Source organism: Meriones unguiculatus, chromosome 6 (assembly GCF_030254825.1).
Source record: "Meriones unguiculatus strain TT.TT164.6M chromosome 6, Bangor_MerUng_6.1, whole genome shotgun sequence".
Lineage (NCBI taxonomy): Eukaryota > Metazoa > Chordata > Mammalia > Rodentia > Muridae > Meriones > Meriones unguiculatus.
Window position 1 is genome coordinate 36,546,003 of NC_083354.1, and position 16,942 is coordinate 36,562,944.

A 16,942-nucleotide genomic window follows, 5' to 3' on the forward strand; every position below is an offset into this window, starting at 1 on the left:
AACTAACCAGGGCCCAGAGGGGCTTGCAGAGAATGAACACCAACCAAGGACCATGCATGGACTAGACCTAGGGCCCTATTCATACCTAGTAGCTGATAGGCAGCTTGGTCTTCATATAGGTGCCCTAGTAAGGGAAGCAGGGGCTGTCTCTGACATGGACTCTGTCGCCTGCTTTCCAATCACTTCCCCCTTGCAGGGCTGCCTCACCATGCCACAGGGGAAGAGGATGCATTCAGTCTTGATGTGACTTGATTGCTGGCTGGGTTGGTGGGGTGAGTAGTAGGGGAAGGGGTGTAGGAGAAAAGGGAAGGAGGGTGGGACTGGGAGGAGGGGAGGGGCTATGATTGGGATATAAAGTAAATAATATTTTAAAAGCATCTAAAATATCACAGATGCGACTATCTTCAGGTTATCTATAAAAATATTGAATAATAAGATGCATATAAAAATATACACCCATATTAGTGGCTCCAGGATCGGGTACTACTTTGAGCATGCTTCGTTTAGGGTCTTCAAAGAGTGTTAGGGGGAGGAAATAATAGTGTTGTGTCTGCCTCTGTAACTCTCATCTTTGAAAACAGCAGTTTGGTTTTCTTTTTTTAAAGAGTGCCTGCACAGGGCTGGGGCTGGGGCTCAGTCAGCAGGTTGCTTCTCTAGTGTGCATGCTGCCCTGAGTCTGATTCCTAGAGTCCATAAAAAGCTGGATGTGGTGGTATATGCCTACAATCTCAGCACTCTGGAAAATGGAGGTGGGAGGATCAGTAGTTCAAGGTAATCACCAGCTACAGTGTATGAGGCCAGCGTGGGCTACATAAAACCCTGTCCCCAAAAACGAACAAACAAAAAGGGAGGAAGGGAAAAAGGGCTAAAAAGAAGGAAAATATCACACCTCTACCCGAGGAACTGTTGCCAGTTAATGGCTGCTGGGGGGGCAGGGAAGGGAGAGGAGTCGTATTTCTTCAGTGGTGTGGCCATTGATAGTCAACCACAGTTGCTTATAAAAGCAACCCTAACCAAATGCCTTTTAAAAAGACATGGAAGTCCATAGGGCACTTGTTAGCAAGAAAGGGTTCGGGAGAAGTGGGCAGGAAATAAGAGAGGGTAATGAGGGTGAATGTGGTCAAAATAAACCATACGCATGGATGAAGTTTCTGAGAATAACATAAGAAACCCCTAGAAGCAAACAAAAAATAAACTGCATATGAGAAGGCCACACTTTAGTCCCCTGCAGCAGATTACCCCAGAGGTAAAAGACGAACTTTATGCTGTGTTTCCTGTGACTTTAGGTGGGAACTGCAAGATACATGGCCCCAGAAGTTCTAGAATCCAGGATGAATTTGGAAAACGTGGAGTCCTTCAAGCAGACAGATGTCTACTCCATGGCTCTGGTACTCTGGGAAATGACATCCCGCTGCAACGCCGTGGGAGGTACGTCCTTGGTCACCGCACAGTCGGTGGTGGGGTGATGTGATGCCGCTGGTCCCAGATGACATAATGCTGTCTGCTTCAGGCATGATTGTGGGCTTCAGCGCCGACCAGTGCACGCCACGCTGGGAGACAGTTGAGAGTGTGTAGTGGGTAGTTGCTCTAGGGTTTGGGGGGATGTTTCTGAATAGCCAAGGTTTCTAATTGAAAAGCCATGTTTGGAACATACAGCTTTCCATCTGTCTCCTTTCACACTACTTTTCTCCCCACAGATATTTTAATATCTTTCAAGAGGTGCTTTCTTGAAGCAGGAGTAAAAATTACTTCTATTTACCCAAAGGATTAATAGTCAGATGAGCATCTGCATTTTGTCTCTTCTTCAGATTTAAAGTTCTGGAAAAAAAAAAAAGATTTGACTAAGTATTTACTCTTGTAGAGATGACTTCTTTTTCACAAAACAGAGTCAGCTGGTTTGATATGTCTGTTTGGGTTTTAAGACTGTGGGGAAGCTGGTGGAGGAGACGGCTAGCTTCTAAGACTTCTCTCTGCCTTTTCTCTGTGAACCTCAGGGGGTTGGCTATCTCCTTTCCTTCTATTCTCTGAGCATTCCCCAAGCAGAGTACCACAGCTCCGCCAGGTTCCCTCCCTCTCTTCTCTGTGTGTTGTATGAATGACAAGTCCCTTTCCTCTGTGAGAGGCTGCCTTAGGGTTTCCATCACTGTGCTGAGATACTGTCCAAAGAGCAACGTGAGGGCGAAGGGACTTATTTTATCTTACACTTCCACGTGAAGAGTCCACTGTCCAGGAAAGTCAGGGCAGGCACTCAGACAAGGCAGGGACCGGAGCAGAGAGCTGAAGCGAAGCCCACGGAGGAACGCTGTTTATGCTTGCTCTTCATGCCTTGCTTAGTCTGATTTCTTAGAGCTCTCAGGACTGCCTGCCCAGGGGTGGCACTGCCCCCAGTGAGCGGGGGCCCTCCCACATCAATCATCAACCAAAAAGATACATGCATACACACACACACACACCCTCTCACAAACATGCACACTCATACACACACACACACACACACAAATTTAAATTAAAAAAAGAAAAGGTTAACACAGAGAGAGCAGTATCTAATTCCAGTACTCAAGATGCTAAGGCCGGAGGCTGAAGCAAGTTCCAAGTTAGTCTCGGCTACATAATAACTTACAGGCCAGCCTGGACTACAGAGGAAGATCCTGTCCTAAATACACAAACCAGTAAACAACAATAACAACAACAGCAAAAATGCAGAGACTCCAGCCCACCCATCTGCCTTCAATCCAGTTTAAAACTCAGCCTAAATCCAAAAGAGAAGAAACAACCTAACCCTAGCAAAGCCGGGACATTAACAGTGGTACAGTGCTCTCAGCTGAACCACAGAGCTCACTTACCCTCCCGAGCAACCAGCACCGTGCTTTTCTGGAAGAGGACTCGGCTAGGATTCACCTGGATCCAACTCTTGAGCTTCCATGGTCTTTCTTTGTTTACCCAGCATAGTCTTCTGTGACCTTGACACTTGTGATGCTGAAGCACTTCAGAGCCTGGATCCCACTTAGGGTTTTGCTGGGGTTTTCTCTCGTTAGATGGAAGGTGACGTGTCTGTAGTAAGAACAGCACAGGCACTGGGCTGCAGGCACTGTGGTAACATCTGAGCCCATGGGACCATGGCCGGGGCTGCTGAGGTCAGCTGGGAAGGCTGGCTGCTGGGCTGCCTCTGTAGAGATGCCATTTTCCAGTCTGTAATGAACACACCTGGGGGAGGAGGATCTGACTTCTTCATAGTCTCACCTGTGAATCTGAGGCTCTACTGAGGATTCTCACTTGAGACAGTTGTCAATGTGATGTCTGCCACGTGCAGATGTTTCTGTTTGTTCTTACCACTTGTTAATTAGCAGGTATTTTACGCTGAGGGGATCTCTATCCTTCCTCTCACTACCCCTTGTTATTTATCCATTATTTGTGCATCTAGATCAGCTGAAGACAGTGGGTATTTCTTTTCTTCTGTGGATGTCCAATAATGTCATTACTTATTTTACTGCTCAAAAAGCAACCTCTCTGGTTACCGACCCAAACTTCCCAGCATATTGTCCAATGCCATTCCAGCTGGACTCATTGCTGGTTCTGAGCCTTCATCCCTTGCAGAAGATGTTTGGCCCCCCACACTACAAGGAGGAGCTCACTCACCACCTCCCTCATCCCTTGCCGGGTCACAGTCATCTTTTTCTCTGGCCTCTGTGGACATGGGGATTCCTATCTGCCTGGCACAACTCTCCCAATTTCCTGCCAGAGAAGTCTTTTCTTTCTTTCTTTCTTTCTTTCTTTCTTTCTTTCTTTCTTTCTTTCTTTCTTTCTTTCTTTCTTTCTTTCTTCTTCCTTCTTTCTTCTTTCTCCTCCTTCTCCTTCTTCTTCCTCCTCCTCCTTCCTCCTGCTCCTTCCTCCTTCTTCCTCCTTCTTCCTCCTCCTCCTCCTCCTTCTTCTGTGTGTGTGTGCGCGTGCTGAATTTGTTTAATCAATGATCAGCCATTATAAATGATTTTCTGCTTGGAATGTTCAACAGCTCCAAAATGAACCTGTAGACTGATGGGAGCCATGTCCAAGACAGTGCTGTTCCTGACGAATCAATGTACCTGGCTGGCAGTATCTTCTCCCATGCTTTGAGAGCCCTGTTTCTGTAGACAGCCCTGAGCTTGTGTCTGGTCTCTAGCTATCAAGATGGTCAGCCTAGGGCTCTGGCGCATTCTACTTTCATTGTAATCACTGGCAAGAGCCCCTTCCTGTTGATATTTGCTTCGTGAGGAAGAATTGGGGCATGTGAGGTAGAGCCAAGCTCACTAACTTTTATGAGTTCTAAAAAAGGCTCCAAGATAAACAAGTTTCCTTGTGGAAGAGGATCCGGTGTGTTCGGCTCATCTCAGAACATCCCTGTAGAGCCCTTTGTGGTAAAAGCAGACAGAAACTGGATGGAACCCATCCTGGCTCTGCTTTACTTGATCGTGACTGCCCACTCCTGATTCTCCTGTCTCCACTCTGCAGAAACAGAGGCTGTGTCCACCCTCAGTTACATCACTAGGTTTAAGTGTGTGATGTCGTATGGCAAGGCCCTGAGAATACATTGCCATCTTCTGAAAGTATCCCCGTGACCCTTTCACCAGCTCTTGAATTCCAAAGAGGAAGGGTGGTGATGATAATGGTGATGGTAATGGTGATAGTGGTGATGGTAGTGGTGATATGATGTGATGGTGATGGTGGTGGTGGTGATAGTGATGGTAATGATGATAGTGATGATGTGATGTGGTGATGGTGATGGTGTAGCATCAGTAGTAGTGGATAGGTAGATGAAGGGCCTTTGAAATAGGTCAGGGGCAAAGGTGTTTACTGTAAAAGGCTGACAATCTCAGATCAATCCTTGGAGCCCATGTAAAACTGGAAGGTGAGAACTGACTTTACTGAGTTCTGACCTCCACACACATGCCACGGTCCATGCACCCACCCACCCACCCTGCAATAATTATAGTTAATAAATTTAACAATGCCGAATGTTTCCTTCATCAGCCATCACAGATTACTGTTTTACTCATGATCGGGCCAGCTGATAGCCCATCTAGTTTTAAGTGAACAGCTGAGTTTGGTGCCAATCCTGGACAGGTGGTCCTGGGAGCGCTGAGAAACCAGACTAAGCGAGCCATGAAGAGCAAGCCAGTAAACAGCATGTATTATGTGACACATCCTAGGAGAATTAAGTCTTGCCTGCCTTGCTTTAGAGACCCTGCGAGATGGCGAGTGTGACTTTTCTGTGGCTGCCAAGCCCGCCCCTTCTCCCTTCTCCCTTCTCCCTTCTCCCTTCTCCAGTCCCAGGTCCTTCCTGCTGTACCCACTCTCGGGGGATCTCACTATAAACTCCTTTCAGGTCCTCAACACTCATTTCAGGCCATTTGCTGAGCCTGACACTCTGGCGTGAGTTTTCTTGCAGTCGGGGGCTGTTCACCTATAGCAACAGCTGCAGGCGTGGGCAGCAGCAAGACAGAGAGCTGGATGTCCATGCCAACCTAAGTCAGTAGATACCAAGGCAGGACACCGAGAGGTGTGGCCCGGGTGTCCTTCGGCAAAGCTCTTCTCAGCCAGCCTGGGTTCTGAGCAGAGCAGCTGCGGGGAGGGAGAAGCACACAGCACAGCCCTGGAGATGTTACCAGGAAGACAGTGCAAGGAGAGGAGAAATAGTTCCTTCTGGAGCCAGACCTAAGCTTCCTTTACTATGAAATCACGCTATAGCGCTCTACAGGCCATCACAGTAAGCAAAGAGTAGTCTGAAGAGGAAAGTTTGGGCCAGGTTAAGAAAGCCCTGAAGGAATCCAAGCCAAAGCAGTCGCTTCATCTTCTGTGCACCAAATCCACCAGAATCCTATTTGGAGCCTCTGCTGTCATCCTCCCTTCCCGGAGGAGAAGCAGTCTTCTGGGGGTGGGCAGCCAAGTTTCTGGGAGCCCTGTGGCCACCGGCCTGCCTCCTCCTGGGGCAGAGTCAGTCTGCTTGGTGAAGAACTGGGAAAATAAATACTCAGTAGTATGTGGGGGTCAGAGCCCCTCTGCACATCCCACACCACAGGCACACGCAGCTCTTCAGAGGTACTCAGTGCTTGCTAAGCACATCAGTGTAAGTGTTAACAGGTCCTCCTTCAGGCCCTGGCTTCTGAATGTCTGCAGCGGTGAATTTCCCTGTCTCCACTGGTGAATCCTTCCCGAGCATGTGTGCACACATGCATTTACGTGTGTGAGAGTGTGTGGGTGCTTATGCATGTGCAGGCCAGAGGTCAACCTCTGGTACTGTTCTCAGGAAACACCCGCCTTGTCTTTTGAGACAGGATGTCTCACTTCCCTGGGACTTGCCCCCTAGGCCAGACCGACTGGTCAGAGAGCATCAGATCTGCACCTGCTCCATCTCCTCTGGGATGACAGGCATGAGCTGCCACACCTAGGCTCTCAAAATTTGGTTTCTTCTGATTAAACTCGGGTCCCTCTGTTTGCTAGGCAAGGATTTTACTGCTGGTCATCTTCTTCCCAGCCCCCAGATTCCTGTTAACAGACAAGGCTCTTCGTTTCTGTGTGTGAATGCTTTAAAATCCGACTTCTTTGTCCTTGTTTCTCTAAGGAGATAGTCATTCATTCATTCATTCATCTGTTCATCTGATCTTCCACTGACTCAGATGATAGTTAATGATTGCTTGTTGTGTTCAGGCACTATTCTCCCTACTGAAGAATGGGAGAGAAATAAAAAATCATTTTTATTTTTGAGGCAAGGTCATGCTAGGAAGCTCATAGTGGCATCACACTCACAGTTCCCTAGACCTAGCCTCCCTGTTCCTGGAATATCAGGAATATAGCATGGCACCCTAGTAGAGCAGACAGCCCCAAATCTCTCTCTCCCCAAGGGAACAGGTCTGGTGAGGAGTGGAGCTAGGATGGGTCAGTGGCAGATCTGATGTCCAGCAAGGGACCAATGGATACAGTCCTTTCAGAAAGAAAAATATAGCAGATTTAGGGGACAGATAATGCCATCAGCGTGGGTACTTCAGACACTTTGAAGATCTCAAGAATACGTGAGAAAAATGAGAACAAACTGGGTTGTTTAAAGAGGACAAGATGGAGGGTGGTTGGTGTGCCACTGCTTTCTGATGGAGAGGAGGAAGGAGATTTCAGCCAGGCCAGGACAGGCATGAAAGCGACTCTCTTCCACAAAGAGCCTCTGTCCCAAGCCAGGCAGTTGGCCTAGGGTCTGGGCAAGTGTTTGCACTGTGGTGTGTGGGAGGCAGATGAGGGAGGTGTCCAAGGCCCCCTTTGGGGCACACAGCAGGCTCCGTAGGTATTTATCTCCAGCCAGAACAGGCCCACATGCAAACTGATCCCAATCCCTGGCCACCTGGACCTCTGAAATAGACACACAGTGGCTGTGAGCAAGGCTTGGGCACAGACAGCGCCTTGTGCTTGAAGAAGCCCCAAAAGAACAAAGGGCCAAGCAGAAAGAAAAAGGGAAGGAGGTTTAGAGAAACCTCAGGAAGATCAGGATGGAAACCATTTGTTTTGAATGGACTCCCAGGCAGCACCATTTGGAAAGTAAATATAAACTCAAAGGAGCAGATGCCTTTGGGGGACACTGTCCAACGACAGCTGTAGGCCAGATGCTGATGGTCAAAGCAATACCAGAGCTGTCTGGGGGTCGGGTCCATGGTGATGCAGAGAAGGGCAGGCTGTGGGACTTCCTGAGAACAAGGAGGAGCGTCTGCGGCTGGTCCTTGGCCTTGGAAGGGAGAAGGGAAGGAAGAGACAGTTCTGTGCAGCAGGAAAACGATGGTCTCTTAGAGAAGGTGCATTTTGAACAGTGTGGGGAGCACAAGGCCTTCTGTCCAAGAACTCTCAGGACCGGACCGGGGCTGGCTTGACTGTGGTAGAGACGGCTGAGCACCCTGCATCCAGCACAGAGGAACCTGAGTAAACATGGTACTGGTACCATGCCAGCCCCGCCCTCCTCTGGTGCCTGCGGTTAGAAGGAGACCATCCTGTTCTTTCTCCACCCCCAGCACCACCTTTCCCCAACCCAGAACACACAAGTGCTCTGGTGCTCTGGAGGGAAACCACGACGGTCAAGGGGATTTCTTTTTAATTAGTAATTTTTCCATAGCTTGTTTGGAAATTGCCAGCTGTCACCATCCAGCAGATCCCTGAAGGAGCCCTTCTCAGGGGCCTAGGGTCTAGCAGGCCTCACTAAGGATGGCAGGATGGCAGGAAGGAGATGGCTGTTAGGTTCTCAGTGGCCATGGCATTCCCTAGGTGCTTGCTCTGGGCAGGATGCTGGGGGGGGGGGATACCTTGTAAGATGGAGAGGAAAAAGGACCTCTTAGCAAGACAAAGCCATTTCTGCAATGTAGCTGAGCAGCGGGGAGTGGGGGAGGATTCTGAATCGTCTGTCTAGATCTGGGGACTCTTCCAGCCTCACTTTTCTTAGTGGTGAGCTGAGGATGTCAGATCACATCTCCCCAGACTGTTGCTCAGGATCCTCTGTCTGGCTCCTTTGACGCTCTTAAAACATGCTTAGGAAATGCTGTTCATTTTCCTCTGTGGTGACCCAGCCCCCACCCCGCATTTAAAGCCAGAGTGCCGAAAGTGCTTGCTTCAGACTTGCTGCAGGATAAGGAAGGAAGCAAGAATGGGGTCTAACGGGACTTTCAGTTTTCCATGACGCTGTTTACCGGGGAGGCACACACATGCCATAGGGCGCTCATGGAGGTCAGAGGTCAGCTCAGGAGTTGGTTCTCTCTGTCCAACATGGAGCACTCGGGATGCTACGTACATCTTCAGGTTTGGCAGCCTTTACCCACTGAGCCATCTTTCCACCCCACTAAGTGGCTTTCATAGCAGCGCAGTGTAGCCAGGACTGCCCAGCTGGCATTCATTTCCCGTGATTCATTTCTGCTGCGTTTTGCTCAAGCCTCTCCCTGTTGAACCGCGGCTGACTCACCTGATCTTTAATATAAAGTAGATTGAGAAGTGCTCACTTATAACCAATAAGGTAATGATTTAAATGACTTTTAATCTCACCGGAGCCACCTTTGTGGAAGAGCCCAGGGGCACAGCAGTGAGAAGAGATTTGATTTTTCTAGAATCTTCACCGAGAAATTTCATGCGTTTAAACACGGGCCCTTTCTAAATTATATTAAGCCCCAAATAAGAAAGATAAGCAGATAGGCAGGATCAATGTGAGTTCAGATGTGAAACTTTTACTGAGGTGGGTTGAGCACTGCAGTCTGCCAAGCTGCGATGAGAAAGTGGGAGCCAAGGGGGTCCAGGCCACCAATGGCTGTCATCCACTCTGCTCCATTCCTAGGACTATTTTATGGTCCAGAGTGAGTATGAGATTCCCATCAAAACCTACCCCCCTAGCACAGGACCCCTCCACTGCCACCTGTCAGGGGACCTCTGACCTTGTTCCTCAGAGTCCAGATTTTAACTCAGTCCAGGTTTGTACAGGGTCAAGGTGAACACCTGCCAAAACTTGAAGGAAATTTAGAACAGAGGAGCCAGTTAGAAATATCTCTCCAGGAGGGAATGGCCTTCTAGGCCCTGTTCATGTTCTCAGGTTCCCGTGGAGGCTCAGAGAACAACAAATCCAATTGCCTGAAGAGCCACAAAGGCAGCAACCAGCACCTCAGCTTCAGTGTGCAGAGCAGACATTAGATGTATTGCCAGAGTGGCAGGTGTCCACACAGCCGGTGATGTAAGTCGTCTCGGCCCATCTTGTAAGATGTGAGCGAAGAAAAGGCCAGAGAAAGAAGAATCAACAAAATCCATGTTTTTTTTAAGTCAAGCACATATTGCTACCTGCTGTGGACGCATATATTGTATAGGAGGATGTGGGATGGCTCAGGAAATGAGGCCCCAGCTGCAGAGCCTGAGCTCTTTGGGAGAAGGAGAGCCTAGAAAACTCCATTGTCCTCTGATCTCCCAAAGTACACCATAGCCTGTGTGCAATTAATTAATTAATCAAACAAAAATTGTAATTAATTAAGGTTTAATTAATTAAACCAAAATAATGAATCAAACAAATGTAGATGTGTGTGTGACTGATGGTCGACTGCCTGAACTCTTTTGAGATGGAGGTCACACCCTGTAGCCCAGACTCTTTGCCTAAAGGTCGCTGTATCGCCCTGGATGCCTTTAGATTCATAACAACCCCTTTCCTCAACCTCCCCTGTACTGAGATGACAGGCAGGCACCCCTGAAAGTGACCCTTTAAGAGACAGGCACCTGGGGTTTGGGTCACGTGATAGTCTCTGCTCTCCACCCCATTTTCCCATTTTCAATTTAGAAAAGGAACAAAGCTCTCCATCCTCCTGGTGCGGTGCTGCACAGAGAGTTAGTCTCTGCCAGAGCTTTGCAGATGAGTGACCCTTGACCCTCCCCCTTCCCCACTTTAGCTAAAGAGAGGAAACAGGCCTTGTATCCCTCCAGAACACAGGAAGCCTCACCGTTCCCAAGGTCTCAGGAAAAACAGAGGAAACTCAGCTAAGCTTCCCTTTGCTCTGAGGAAAAGAATCATGCCTCATCTCCTTTTCCACTGGAACAGCCATTACTTTCACCTTCAGACTGAAGCTCTCTGCAGCCATCTTCTCCCACACCTTACGGAAGCCTCCTTGGCCCACACTGAATTTAAACATTAGAACAAATGCTGTGATTGACAGCTGCAACCAAAGCAACTTAAGAGAGGAATGGTTTATTTAGGCTCATAGTTTGAGGGCATGACCCATTATGATACAGGAACATGAGGCGGCTGGTGGTCACGTGGTGTGTCCACGGTCATGAAGCAGGGAGGAGATGTACGCAGTCATCCGGATTTCTCCTTTGCGCCTTTGTGTTTAGTTTTGGATTGCAGCTGGTTGAATGGTGTTTCCCACATTCAGAGTAGGGTGCTGTCTCCTCCCTGAACCTCAGGGACATACCCAGAGATGTGTCTCCTCGTGACTCTGCTCTGCGTCCAGTGAAGCTGAAGCATCACAAATGACTTTAAGGGTGAGCTTGCAGTGTAATAAACTAGCCCTCCTTAATAACTGAATCACAGAAGTGTTTTCTTGGTTCTTTGGGCCTGTCGGCCACAAGGTGGACAGTGGGCTGGAGTCATCCTGACATTTTCTTCTCTTTGGTGCAATGTTTTGACCTGTCACTTCTGAGCATGGGTATGAGGATTTCAGCCTCTGGAGCACTCTCAGAAGTGTTCCCTGAAAAGGAGAAAGCTAGGAAGCCTCTGACAAGACAAAGGCACTTCATTGGGCACCATCATGCTGGACAGCTCTGAACACTCTTCCTACCTCCTAGGAAGGGCTTCCCAAGCCCCTAGGGGTGAAGTGACAGTCTTCAGATGGTACAGGTGAGCAGACAGAAGCCAAAAGGGAAAGAAGATCTTTCTGGGCTGATGGCTTGGGCTAGCCTTGCCAGAAGTGGGAGCTCACATAAAGACTGGGGGTGGGGCATTATTTATCAAGGAGCAGGTCTCATGGGAAGGGAGGACGAGAAGCAGGAACAGGCAGGGAAGAGGAGCCAAGAAGCAGCTTTAACTTATAATTCACAAAAAGCCTGGCCCCATCCTTGGCTCACAGACTTAGAGTGGCTTTCAGAGGCAAGAAAAGGATTGGATTAGTCAGAGTCAGCACACATGTTGCCTTGTGATGCGGCTGCCCCTGGTAGGTGGGCGTCAGGTCCAGGCGTCTCCAAGTGGGGGTAGTTCCATCAGCCCACTGTAATTCTACAGAGATAGGGGAAGGAGGGAGGCTGTGGGCAACATTTGAGCAGGTCTAGAGCTCTTGGCTTGGTAAAGGGTGTCTAGTTGAGCAAGAAATGCAGCAGCAACAGCACCTAAACAGAAATGGAGAGTCTGTGGCTCAGCACAGTATCCAATGAACAGCTCCTGTTGCACACAAATCCTACACTATCTTGTCCTTTCTCTCTCGGTATAGTGCAACAAGGAAATATTCTCTTTGGTTGGATTGGACCAAAAGATAACCCTGAAAGGGAAGATGACAGCCTCTCAGGCCACTCCAATCTGTAGGAAGAAGATGGAGATAAGCAAGTGTCTCATCTGGAGCTGGCTCTGACTCTACAGGCTTCAGCTTTTGCTTGAAATCACTCCAGTTTGGATTTACTGGGTACTTGCTGCATATAAGGCAAAACTGAAAGCGTCAAGCAGAGAAAGGAATGAAAAAAAAATCCCACCTCAGTCTTGAGCCTCAGAATTAGCGTCTGATGGAGGACAGGGAATGGGAGAAAGAAGTGGTGTGTGTGCCCCCCAAGTCAGAGCTCAGAATTTACTCTTAGACCAGTGTAGATGAATTATTTGGATGCTGGAAGTACAAAGTAGACAGAGGGAGCTTGTGTTTGTCTCAGTGTCACAAAGGCAATCGTGTTCAAAAGACAGTAAGAGAAAAGTAACGGTCTATGAAAAGTTAGCTACAGGAAGTGCCCTGAGTGGGGGGGGGGAGTATTGATAACAAGAAAGGAGAACATAAGTTAGAAAGAAAGGTGAGGGCACTAGGAAGAGCTGGAGGTTGATGGTGGTGGTGGATATGATCAAAAGAGCGTGTAAGTAAATGAAAGTTTCAAAGAATAAATAAGAATATTATTTTTAAAGATCAGCCAGAAAACAAAACGATAAGATAAGATCCCCAAAAGCTTCTCTACTGGGGTAAAGCTGTAAAAGATAAGTGCACTTCTGAGAAAATGAAAGAGAAAACTAAAAGAAAACAGGCTCTCCATTTTTTAAATTTCATGCTACGGAGAAAGCATCTCCATTCTTAGAACAGAAGGCAATGACTGAAATTTTTACTCATTAAGGAAAATTATCTTGAAGTTAGAGGCCAAAGATCCTGAATATTTTAGAGAAAAATTTGAGATGTAGCCTAGCCTTTCCCTTCAGTTCTTTCATGGTTTATCGCTAGGCTGTTCTCTCTTCACACACACACACATACTCTCTCTCTCTCTCTCTCTCTCTCTCTCTCTCTCTCTCTCCTTTATGTTCTTAGGGACTGAACGAGCCCAGGGCCTTGTACATGCTAGGCAGGTACTGTACTGCTGAGCTACAGTCCTGGTCCCCAGAATTTTCCCCTTGTCCCCAGCTGAAAGTCTCTACTGATTATAAACCCCGAGCCCACATTTCCATCCCCTCTTCCCTCATACCCATCTCCTAATCCCCAGACACGTACCATTCTCTCTTCTTCTCTGTGAATTTGGCTCAAAGGAGATTCAGCCCTCCTTTCTGCTGCCAGAATATAATACTCGAGGCAGGGCTGTTATTTTTTTCCTTTTGGCTTATGGTTCTGGAGACAAGGAAATCCAGCAGTGGGGCCTGGTGCTCTGCTCGTTTTGTTTGTCCTCTTATATTCAGGGCCTGGCTGTGTATCCCAGGCAGGTCCTGACCATTCCTCATGCCCCAGCTTCCCAAGTGTTGACTAGTATCTTGAGCCACCACAGCAGCCCTAAACTGACTGTGCTAGCAGCCCCACTCTCAGAACAGCCCATTGAGACATCAATCTAAATCCACGAAAAGATTTATTAAGAGTTTCTTTCAGCTGAGTAGGAAAGTAGGAAAGCTGCTTCTACCTCTGGGTGCCTCATGATGGAGGTTAGGCTCCTGTGTGAGTTCTGGTGGACACGTTACATGGAACTGCATAATATTCGTCCTTTAGTGTCTTATTTCCTTTGGTGGTGTCCTCAGGAACTGTCAAGGTTGTATCATCCTTCATAATTCCATGCCTCTGTAGGGCTAACGTCCTCATGAAGTTTAACACCATGTACTGGATCGTTTGTATATTCTGGACCTCTGGAGGGCTAGAAGGTTTGTCATACACATGGCTTTTAAAAAAGATTTATCTATTTTCAATTATTTTTGTCTGTGTATGGCTGTGTGCACATGAGTGCAGTGCCCACAAAGGCCAGAAGAGGGTGTCAGGTCTCCTGGAGCTGACATGAAAAGTAATTGTGAGAATCCAACTTGGGTGCTGGCAACCAAACTCTGGTCCTCCCTGCAAGCACACACACTTAACCGCCAGCCCATGATATGTATGATAACCCATTTCCCTCCTTAGAAGCAACATTCTCTCTCCAACTGAGTGCGCCCACATTGATGGAAAAGCCGGCCCATGGCCCCTGTTCTGTAGTTACCAGCCGTTAGTGTAAAGCCTAGAAGGACTGAACAGTCCTCAGTGGAATATTTCTGAGCATCCTCCCAGCATCACCCCTTCCTTCTTATTTTAATCCACCACCATTAGCGGTGTTCTAGCAATGACAGGTTCATTCTGCCATTCGGTACCTCATACTACCCCACCAGGTGCTCACCAAGGACTCTGCTCTCACCCACTTGCCCGATGCTCAACTGACCTGTGTCTGCCTGTTTTCCCCACAGAAGTGAAAGAGTATGAACCCCCGTTCGGTTCCAAGGTGCGGGAGCACCCCTGTGTGGAGAGCATGAAGGACAATGTCCTGAGGGACCGAGGACGGCCAGAAATCCCCAGCTTCTGGCTCAACCACCAGGTAAGGAGTGCTGGCTCTGAAGAGGGAAAAGGTACAGAGGAGGCTGCTCACAGGTGGCGGAGAATTATAGGAGATTGAGCTGAACTCTGAGGGCAGGACCCTTGGTTCTTTGTAACTGTTAGGTTCGTATTCGTCAGGAAATTTTCAGTAGAAGTGGGTGAGCCTGTCCTCCTGAGCTGCATTCACCAGGCTTATACAGCATTCACAGAGAGTCCTCAGCTAACCACTGCAGGGTACAGCCATGTCTCCCGAGCCCTCTTGATTCAGGGTTAAGATGTTTTGCTAGCTCTGTCTAATGCCCACCCCCATACCTTCACGTCAGAAGCCTAGATCTCATTCCCTCTGGGCTCCAACTTTGTTCCTCAGGGGTACTTCGAGTTCGGAAAGTAATCTTTGGAAGCAAGCAGGGTTGTCAGGTAGCTGGTGTACTCATTTCTGCCCGGTGTGCATGGAGGCCAGGGGAGCTGGGTACCACCACTGTGGAGGGCTGGAAGCCAATGAGGAGGAACTGGTGAGGGAGGGAGGGGCCTGTCTGTTGAGTGACATCACAGTGAGCTGTCATTCACTGACAAGAACAGGAAGTTAAGGCTGCTGTCATAGCAGAGGACGGAGGAGGGTAGTTTGTGAGTGAGAGACGGTCGGCCACATGTTGATACATCCAAGAATGGGCCTCAGTGAAGAAAGAGCCAGAACAATGTTTTCCTATCTCTGTGGCAAAACGGTTCTTTTACATCCAGCAAAGGCTGTTACTGCTCTCTTGGATGAAGCCTTTCGTCTTTGCAGGCCATGGCTGTGTAGGTCTGCCTAAAGGCAAGGAGAAATCAAGCGAGATCCAGAGACAGCAAGCCAGACACAATCAGGGAGACAAATGGGACAGGAAGCCTGCTCAGAGCAGCCCTGGCCCAGAGCCAACCCTGTGACCAGGGAGTAGGTGAGCCAGTCTTCCCAGGGTTAAGGTCCTCACGGGAGTCTCAGACAAATTGTCTTTGGTGCTAAAAATGCAAGGCTGTTTGTAGAAAATCAGGAATTAGAAGGTGCTGGAGTAATCTGTCCCATTGAAACTGTCACCATCTCCTGAGGTTGTTCCTATAAAGTTTTTGTAATGAAGCCATTATTCATTATGATAAAATTCTGGAAAGAATTTGCATAATACATTTTTTTCCTCTTAATGAGATTTGTTGCCCTATTGATTTCAAGGTAATGCTTAATATTTAATTTAATTTACTGCCTGTAATTACTGTACCAGAACAAAATAAATGTTTCTGGTATGGCAACAATTACAGTCTGCTCTTAACAGGGCCGTCAATCAATACCACCAGTTAGGTGAATCATGCAGTTAATTCCACATCAAGAGGTGGGGCCAGGGGCACTCCTCAGATGTGAAAGTAGCTGGTATTGGCAGGCAAATGCCAACTCTACAAGAAGAGGATTAGATGTGTCTGTGCCACACTTATAGAGCTCGCCAGGGGCACTGTTGACCTCTACGTAAAAGGAGCTGACCTTATTTCCACCTCTCACGCTATTTGCTCACCTTCTGCTTTTCTGAAAGGTCTTAAAATAGTCACAAAAATATTCTTGATGCAAAATGAAATCTGGCTGTGACAGCGCACTTTGCTGTTTTGGATAGCCTTCCATGCATGGAGGTGAGGTTCAGGGGGGCCGCTGTCTGGAGGAGGAGAGTGAGGGGAATATCTTACAGTTAGGCTATTTGCCATAGGAAAACAGCCATGCCTCGGGGCCTGGCTTAATGTCAGTGGAGATGACCGGGGCATCTGGGGTCCCCCGAGGCAGTTCTGGAAGCGGCTTGTGAGTCATGCTGTCAAATAAGGGCTTTACTAAGGGAACCCGGGTTACTTCCTATCCAGCTCTGGGCTTGGGTGTCCAGCTCTGTTCAAACAGAAGGGTACCTATGACCAGCCATGGAACAGTCTGAAAGAGTAAAAGCCCAGAGGCCTTCTCCATGGAGGAGAAGGGAAAGAGAGAACGGAGCCGAAGGTGGGAAGCTGGAGTCTTTCAGACCCTGTACTGGATAGATGCATTACAGTCTGTACTGTAACAAATGAGTGCTGCCAAGATTGGACCCTAGGCCCCGGAGAGATGGCACCACCAGTGAAGGGTTTGCACATTAGTGTGAGGACTTGAGTTTGGGTCCTCAGAACCCCTGTCAAAAGCTGAGTTGTGGGGATGGGTACTTGAAAGACTAGCAGAGAGGAAGAGGAGGCAGAGGGTCCCAAATCAGAGAGAAAGTCTATCTCAAAAAACCAAGGTGGGAAGTTGCTGAGAAGACAGCTGACGCTAACCTTGGGCCCATACCTGCACACACGTGGGCCCACAGAAAGAGGAAACCCTATTCTGAACTGTGGACTTTGCTAATGACATTGATACTAATTCCACGGAGACCACGGACTAACTATGCCCTCGGGAC

At 48.3% G+C, this 16,942-nt stretch overlaps 1 protein-coding gene across 2 annotated transcripts in view; it reads left to right on the forward strand.

Annotated features, from left to right (window-relative positions):
* Tgfbr2 (transforming growth factor beta receptor 2) overlaps positions 1 to 16,942 on the forward strand; it is an 89,183-nt gene that overhangs the window by 69,369 nt on the left and 2,872 nt on the right. For both annotated transcript variants that reach the window (XM_021634659.2, XM_021634660.2), the window contains 2 exons: positions 1,287 to 1,428; positions 14,390 to 14,517. In XM_021634659.2, coding sequence (XP_021490334.1) covers positions 1,287 to 1,428; positions 14,390 to 14,517 — 270 coding nt within the window. The remainder of the gene's footprint in view (positions 1 to 1,286; positions 1,429 to 14,389; positions 14,518 to 16,942) is intronic.